This window comes from Protobothrops mucrosquamatus, unplaced genomic scaffold (genome assembly GCF_001527695.2).
Source record: "Protobothrops mucrosquamatus isolate PMUCROS unplaced genomic scaffold, P.Mucros_1.0 scaffold1905, whole genome shotgun sequence".
Taxonomy (NCBI): Eukaryota; Metazoa; Chordata; class Lepidosauria; order Squamata; family Viperidae; genus Protobothrops; species Protobothrops mucrosquamatus.
In genome coordinates, this window is record NW_015388029.1 from 108,296 (window position 1) to 117,451 (window position 9,156).

The window sequence follows — 9,156 nt, forward strand, 5'->3', positions numbered from 1 at the left end:
TATTCACCATTAAGAGGTCATGCTTCACAACTGTTTCCCCTTCCTGTGAAGTTATTTCTCAGTTTTGTCTCTAAGTGAATATATATGTAACATTAAATAGGCGGATAGCAGGAACAATCACTTATTATTTAATGATTATGACAGCATACATCCTCCAAGTTTAAAAAAAGAAAGAAGCATTGTATCTTGACAGTTAATACAAATGGTCTGAGATCAAAATGTCAAACTTCATTAAGTCAACATCTGTTAAAGATTTTCATAAAGCCAAGGAAAGTCATTTGAATGAAGTTGAATAAAGAATAAAAAAGGGCTAATAAAATTCTGCTGGAACTTCACCTTCTGCCTACTTCTTCCTAGAGTTCTTTTTCTCTCATGGGTCTGCTTTTATTTCTACTTATTTTTAGGATCCATCCTTTTTAAAACGTATAACAAACATAATGCCCATATTATGACAATTAGAACAATTAAACAGTGGAACCAACCTGCCTCCAGAAGTTATGAATGCTCTAACACTGGAAGTTTTTAAGAAGAGACTGGACAACCATTTGTCTGGAATGGTATAAGGTTTCCTGCCTGAGCAGAGAGTTGGACTAGAAGACCTCCAAGATCCCTTACAACTCTATTATTATTATTATTATTGTTGTTGTAAAAGATACCTAAAAATTGAGTCTTGAAACGGACTATTTCAAAGAGGCTTGGTGGCGCAGTGGTTAGAATGCAGTACTGCAGGCTAATTCTGCTGACTGCCGTCTGCTAGCAGTTTAGCAGTTCGAGTCTCACCAGCTCAAGTTTGATTCAGCCCTCCATCCTTCCAGTCGGTAAAATGAGGACCCAGATTGTTGGGGGGGGGGAAATATGCTGACTCTGTAAACTGCTTAGAGAGGGCTATAAAGCATTGTGAAGCGGTATATACAGTAAGTTTAAGTGCTATTGCTATCTTACAAAAGCAATAGATTAAAAACACAAAGAATGTTGTAGCTTTGGTGATAATTATGGAGAATTGTTAAAATCCTACATAAACTACAAGATATTCTTTGCAGACCAGAATGTAAAATGAGAAGTACTGGGAACCCATGAAAGTGGTGCATATTATAGAGACCACAGGTTCTGTTAAATGTTCTCTTAAATGTTATAAACATGACACTGACAATGGTTTATTACTCTTTCCAGGAAAACTTCATGAGTTTGTGCTTACTATTAACCTAAGAATTGTTTCAAGTCCAGTATGCTCAACAACCTGGAATTAATCCAAAGTCAATTTTACAGACAACCAAAGTAATCGTTTCTTAATATGGTTAAGTAATTTTCAATTTCTTCTCCCAGAACCCATAAGAAATTATAAATATATACATAAACCCCAGAAAATATAATACCTAAACCAGTGTTTCTCAACCTTGACAATTTTAAGGCATGTGGACTTCAACTCCCAGAATTCCACAGCCAGCATTGTGAAGTCCACATGCCTTAAAATTGTCAAGGTTGAGAAACACTGACCTAGACTAAGCCAAAATTCTGATAAAGGTTGTAGCAGGGCTAAGCCGGTGGCATGGAAAGCTGAGAGCTCAAACTAGAAGCCCTATGAATTTCGACATGCTGCCCACTTTCTATTTTGGAACAGCAGTTTGATAGTTACTTTTGCTGCCATCTATCTCTATAGGATGTAGCCTTTTCTTGGGAACTATATTAATCTCACAGAAACGGATAAAATCAAACTTTATTAAGGAAAAACATTAAAAAATGAAATGTCAAATCCCTTAACTTGAAATATCAAAATGCATACATGCAATGTATATAGAAGAATGCGGAAGAAGAATGCATAATACAGAAGAAGAATTATAGTTAAGTAAATTGTGGAAAAACAGCAGTTTGGTTAAAATGGGGGAGGGAACAATAAAAATAATGGGCTCAGGGTAGAACACAAGTTAGTAGTGATCTATAAATCTCTCAGAATCTCTAAAAAGATATTGTAAAAATATTATTCACGGTATTTCAAATATTATTTTGCATTAAAGAAATAAAATACCCTAATTTATAGGTTGAGACAAGGATGAAATAAAGCTTAAAGTATGCCATTTCCTATCTTGGACAGAAATACATAAGAAATGAGACAAAACGTGAATCGGAAACCAAATCAGAAACTCAAAATTAAATCTAGCAAAATTAATGGCTAGCACATTCTATCTATTTCTACAGAAATTGAATTACTGAAGCAGAAGGTCTTCTGCTTTAATTATAGGAACATCCTAGGTCCTTAGAAATTTCAAATTTGAATCAGATGCTGTAGGAAACAATGCATCCACGGTTTATCCCAGCAACAGTTAAAACGGGTTTTGCCTGCTTTTAAATGGAACAAGCTTTTCATCTACAGACAGTCCTCAACTTATAACCATAATTGAACCCAGAATTATGGTCATAAAGTCAAGCCAGTCTTTAAGCACATCATCATGTGACCGATCTGATTTTATGATATTTTTTGTGGTGATCATTGACTGAACATGGCAGTTGTAAAATGCAGGAGGCAATCATAAAGCAAATGCAGTGATTGTTAAACAAACCTATTGTTCATAGAGACCAGACATAAACACCAGTTTCTAGCAAAAAACAGTAGTAAATTGCATTTATATGATTATAGGATGCTTTTTTTTTCTTTTTACGACCCTGTAATCTCTTTTATTGGGGTGGAGTTGGGGCGACTGAATAGAGCTCAGCATTTACGGATGCCTATACGGAGTTCACAACACGTATTTTCTCTTTGTGCCCTGATAGAGAAACATCTGTTGCTGCTTAGGATTGAACTCTCAACCTCCTGAGTGTGAGGCAAGCATCTTCATCTCTAGGCCAACGTGCCACTGATTACATTATGCCAGACATGTCAAACTCGCAAAGTCACGTGACGTCGCGCGACATATCGGAGCTTTTTTGCCATTGTTGGCAATGGGGTGAGTGCGGCTCCGGTATGATGAAACCAGCCCACGGGCCGGCAGTTTGACACCCCTGCATTATGCTATAAAAGGCCACAAATTTGGGTCAGTTGCTGAGCACCCAAAAAAAGTACCTTTTGGGGGGGGGTGTCCATCATAATTTTGAATAGTCACTAAGCATCCAGTCATTAAATGAGGACTGCCTGTATTTTCTGCAGACAGCAGCTGGGGTATCTGATTCTCTGCGTATGTGATGAAGATTTAGATGCAGACTGCATGTTCAAGTCTGCAACCTGCAATCTAGCATACAATCTACATTTACAACACAGATATAAAAATAAACTATATTTAAAACAATTGAGAATATATAAATATACTGAAAGTTTCAAACATGATTTATTGAAAATAACATAATGCATCATTTTGCTTATTTTATAAAATCAAAGCCCAACCACATTATAGTTTGTCATTATGTGTGAAGTTTGTGAGATATTGAAGAACTTCAGAAAACTGAATTATTTGCTAAGATTCATAAAGTAATTCTTACCTGTAGCATTAACACCACAGTCTTTACAACATTCCATTGAGATTTTCTACCATCCACTATAACAGTAAATCCTCTGGCTTTACACTTTTCACTATAAAAAATAAATATATATACAAGCATATATGGGCAATGTATTTTATTCACTGCATTAAAAATGTTTGATACATTCTACCTTATTACTTTCCTGTGCCAAACTACATTTTTTCAGGTGTCTATGTGTTTTTTTAATATGCTTTCACAAAAAATAGTGTAAGAATTTTCAGAGGGAAAATCACTTGATCCAAAATCTGCTTTTTCACCTGCTTTGCCTTTCCTTTTATTAATTCTAATGAAGAACAAAAGTTATGAGTTATCCTCAGTTTTATTAAAACTGTATTGCCTGGAGACAGAACTGGCTGAAGTACAGCCAACTATGGAAGTACTATCTCATTAATGGGCTGGGAATAGTTGAAGGCAACTTTACAGAAACAGAGCAGAAAAAACAATATGCCAGATCATGTCCCCTGGTTAGGTGCAAGCTGGAAGATGCCATTTTGGTATGTAAAGGTTGGCTGCTCTATGTGTACCAACTATTCAAACAGAAAATTGTCTATATATACGACAATCTGGAAGAGAGAACACACAATTCATACTTCATGTTTCCTCCTCATACTGTTTAAACTCCTTTCCTGACACTGTTGTTTTTGTAAAAATAATTAAGCATTTACAAAATTAACAACATAACTGAATGCATGTCCTAGTTGCTGGCACATGGGTAATGGTAATTTTACTTGCAAAATAGTTTTAGATATCCTGCACAGCATAGTTTTAGCATACTTGATGAGAAAATGAAATTTGTTTCTGGCAAAATTTGTATAATTACCTAAATCATGCCTATACTGACTAGTACTGTTCCTACTGTTAGCAAGAATGGTACATGTATCACAGACTCAACAAAAGTTGAAAACCTAGTTTATACTTTTCCTTTCCAATATAAAAAATGTTACATGAAAGTCTTGATTCATTAAAGTCATAATGGACAGTGGATATCAATATTTATGAAAACATCTCATGATATATGTAAGAAACATGAAATAAAAATAATGTGTATTTGTGAAACTAAAAGGAATGGGATATAAATGATGTGAATGAAGGTGATCTGATCTTATGGATAGGAGTAGATAAATATATGGAAGCTAAAGCATAGGCTTAATTAACAAGTCTGAATTTAGTCATCTATACTGTTGAGGCTATATATCAAAACAGGACTTCATGCACTGGTGACACGCACATGTAAAGTTGTGATAAATGTCACAATGAAATAACTGGGCTGTAGCTTTGGGGAAAATTGTGAAACAATCTGGATGAATGCAATCTAGAGAAGATATTACTCTATTATCTATGTAAATGGATAAATGGGAATAAGATGAGGAACGAGAAAATAATTTAATTTTTGATTTCAAAATTTAATTTAGAATTAAAAATATGAATGAAAGTGTGACTGATTAGTATCTGCCTAGATAAAGTTGTTTGTTTCAAATAAACAGTTTAAATTCAAGTCTATTCAGGGGTGTAGGGATGTGTCTATGTCTGTCTGTCTGTGTGTCTGTCTGTGTGTCTGTGTGTGTTAAAGTGAATGAATATAAATCTAAAAACATTACTGATTGTTTATAAGCTAAGAGTGAAAGAATAAATGAAGGATACAAAGATGGTGAGAGGTTCTGAATGTGAGACAGACTATACCAGCCATAGATCTTGCAAAAAAAATTACCATGGAAGAAAAGAAAATTAAGTGAAAATATCCAAGACTGATAAAATGACTGCTGAAGGTTACACCATGTCACTATAAGTCTTTAAAAAAAATCACCTTGGAATACTTAACAGATAGTCCAAGGTGACACTCAATTCATCCATATTTGTTTGTTCAAGGCATAATGGAATTGTCAGAATGAGGCCACTTCTTCTGTCTTTCCCACCTACAAAAATATAGATGAAATGGTTAAAAAACAATTAACAATAGTTATTTACTATTACCTAATATATTTCGAACTAAATGTATATTTTCAAAACTGAATGGTACTATTGAAGTACTGCATTGAAATTGTGTCCTTTGGCTATTAATTATAGGCAGGAATTGATTTCCATTCAAGGAACCTGAGTTTCATTTCTCTCTCGATCTCTGCATCATCCATAAGGGTTACATTATCCAGAGCATATTTGGGAGACCCGGGAACTTCATAAGGAGAAAGAATTGAATGTAGCTAATGCCACTGAAGCCAACCTAATACAGTACTAATAAATAACAAAAGATCAGAGATGTTATGTGTCTATATGTATCAAAACCACCCATGTTGCAAATTATGTTCTGTTTAAATTGCTGTTATAATAAGAAACACGGTTTGAATGACTAAATGATTAATCATCAATGTCATACATAAGTAATAAGTGGAAATTATAAAGAATCTCTAACTCTCAATGACTAGCTATTAACACATGATTTAGAAGTCCAATGCTGAAACAGAAACAAATGCTGCTTGCATTTAAGAAGCTCATGTCTGTCTGACAGGAAGGAAAAAGCTTTGGGCCTCATGAGAAACTGGAAAGATTAAAATGAAAATAAAGTGGTGGGTGGGGCAATGGAGAGAAAGAAACACAGCTTTTTTAGCTTAGGGAGTTTGGCAGATTAAACCCAGGGAGTTCCACAAATTTCTTTATCCTGAAGATTTAAAATCTTCCTTGGAATACGCTGTGTTCTCGTTAATGCAATAATCAACATGTAATAATGATCAAAGTACAGATGAAAGTCTAAATAAACACAGCACACAGTATCAATGTTCTAGAACAACTATGCTGCAGTTGTAAAATAAATAAATAAATAAATAACAGAGAATCTTGTAATACCTTAATTATGAATACATTTATCATTACATAAACTTTTGTGGCTTCAACTTTATGATGTGAACTGCAGCCCATGAAATTTTATACCCCAATAAAATGTGTTCAGTTAAAGAAAGCAGATCTCTGTACCTACAAGTAAAAATAAAAAGTTCATCCATGACGGGATATATCATAAATCGGCAAGAAAATCAGATTATAGCTCCTACATACAGCTTCAGGATTGTGAGACGAGAACGAGTCTTTCTTTTCAAATATATTTCAGCATAGTTTATTCAAACTAATGACTTCTTCACAGAATTTTAAAGGACATGCTGAAACAGGTATAAGTACAGAGAATTTTTTAAAGCTCAAAAAGGAAATGCTGTGAAGTTCACAGAAGATAGATAATTACAACCTCAAACATTTAAAACTCTATAACGCAGTGTTTCTCAACCTTGACAATTTTAAGGCATGTGGACTTCAACTCCCAGAATTCCACAGCCAGCATTGCTGGCTGTGGAATTCTGGGAGTTGAAGTCCACATGCCTTAAAATTGTCAAGGTTGAGAAACACTGCTATAACGTATTTCTACCATTATGATTTCCTCACGATTCTGATTTTATTAATATGATTCACTAAGTGACCAATAATAATGATTGCACAGAAGAAAAAAGCACTCTGTGCATATCCTTTGTAGGCATCCACTTTGACACATCTAGAAATAATCCATTTGAGGGCTCTAGTGAAAAATCACTTCTACCCTCAGTTCCATTATATAAATTGTAACATTTAATAAAGGAGAACTCTTCTGCTTACAACATGCTAACCTTCCATGAGCACAGGGGTCTCAAACTCAAAATGTCATGAGTGCCACATAAAGACTAATTCATTAACCCAAGGGCTGCAACACTGAAGCTCTTTTGCATGCTGATACAAAAGTCTCTTGTGTGAGTTGAAAATGAAGAGTATCACATTATGCCATTAAACATAAATGTGTAATTTTTTAACTCTGAAAAAGGCACAGGACAAAGCCTTTTCACATAGACACTTTGTCAAGATCATAACTCAGTTGACTTAATCAAGAATCCCATCCTTGAAGCAAGAGCTCTTCAAATTGTCCTTTTTTTCTTCTTCTCTCTACTTAAGGAACAGATCTTTCTTTCCTTGTATCTTTCCCTTTTCTTCTCTCTCCCTGTCTGGAAAAGACTCTTGCACTGGGACAACCAGAACTGGCCCTCAGATGAGTTCTTCTCCTCTCCATTAGGGAAGCCAACCTCATCTCCCTGTAGAAGGGCCCAGGGTTGCTTCAGAAGTAGCACTCACCCACTCTGAAATTCAAGAGCAAATAAGGGTTCCTGGAAAGTGATGCTGCTTAGAGTAACAGACCAAATGCTCAGCCCAGCCAACTAAACCCCACAGCTGCTGGAAAATCTATTCGGTCAGGCTGGGATGAGCTGTGAAGCTGCTGTCATTGAGTTGCTCTTCTGAAGAGTGCTTCCTGTGGTCCAGTCTACATATCTTTATGGTATTCAGTACCCTGATTTTCCTGAGCAAAATCTTTTGACTATAAAATATTGTTGTGGTAGTAGAAAGTTATTTGGAGGGCTGCATACATGTGATAAAGGTTTGAGACCCCTAATAAAGAAAATTTATTCTCTGATACTTAAATTCAACTCTATAAGCTAGCATAAATTATTTATTCTGAACAAATAGATGGGAACAAATAGTAATGCAGGTAGTCCTCAATGCTCAACCATTCAGTTAATGACCATTCAAGGTTATAATGGCACCGGAAAAAAAGCGACTTGCAACCAGTCCTTGCACTTACAACTGTCATAGCATCCCTTTAAGTCATGTGATCCAAATTTGGACACTTGGCAACCAGTTGTGTATTTATGACAGCTGTAGCATCCCAGAATCATGTAATCGCTGTTTGCGACCTTCACAGTCAACAAGCAAGATCACTGGGGGTAGCCGGATTCATTTAACTGAATTGATTTGCTGAAGAACTGTGGCAAAAAGGTCGTAAAATTGGGCACCGCCCACTAACTAACTTTCTTTCTTAGCAATGGAAATTCTGCTCCCAGTTGTGGTCATAAGTCGAGGACTACCTATATTGATTTCTCTATAATTTCTCTATAATTTTCAGCAGGTGAAGAAAATTTTACTACCCAAATGAGAAAGAAATAAACATTTCTTCTTTTGAGCTGTATTAATTTTCCCAAAATTTCAATAAAGCATATCTAGTTAGTCAAATTTCCCCTGCTTAAGTTTCTACATCCTTATATCTGAAACTGCAAAGATTTTGCAGGCCTCATCATCCTCAAAATCATCATCATCAAGGAGACAGCCAACTTAGAACTAAGAAGAAATTTCCTGACAGTTAGAACAATTAATCAGTGGAATGACTTGCCTCTGGATATTGTGGTTGCTCCATCATTGGAGGCTTTTAAGAAGGGACTGGACAACTCTTTGTCTGAAATGGTATAGGGTTTCCTGCTTGAGCAAGGGGTTGGACTAGAAGACCTTTGAGGTCCCTTCCAACTCTGTTATATTGCCTTACCTCTACTTCTCTCATGAAATAGGAATTCAGCCAATTATAAACTGCAGGTGGAGGAAGATGAAATGACTCAGTGATATGTCTTCAGGAAGTTCATATAAAAAAGGATTATAGAAAACTACTAGAGAATGTAAAATTAGGAACACTATACACAACATTAGCACAAAACAAGAAAGGAGGAATTGCTATATATGTCAAAGAAAAAATAAAATCAAAATTAATATATTCGGATGAAGAGGGGAGAATTTTAATGTTGGAAATAGAATTAGAGC

General features: G+C 35.3%; 1 protein-coding gene across 1 annotated transcript in view; it reads right to left on the minus strand.

Annotated features, from left to right (window-relative positions):
- The window catches only part of SESTD1 (SEC14 and spectrin domain containing 1), a 59,214-nt gene that overhangs the window by 25,767 nt on the left and 24,291 nt on the right, over positions 1-9,156 (minus strand). Inside the window, exons 5-6 of the mRNA XM_015823533.1 lie at positions 5,315-5,423; positions 3,469-3,559 (exon numbers count right to left, since the gene is read on the minus strand). Of these exons, the coding sequence (XP_015679019.1) occupies positions 3,469-3,559; positions 5,315-5,423 (200 nt within the window). The remainder of the gene's footprint in view (positions 1-3,468; positions 3,560-5,314; positions 5,424-9,156) is intronic.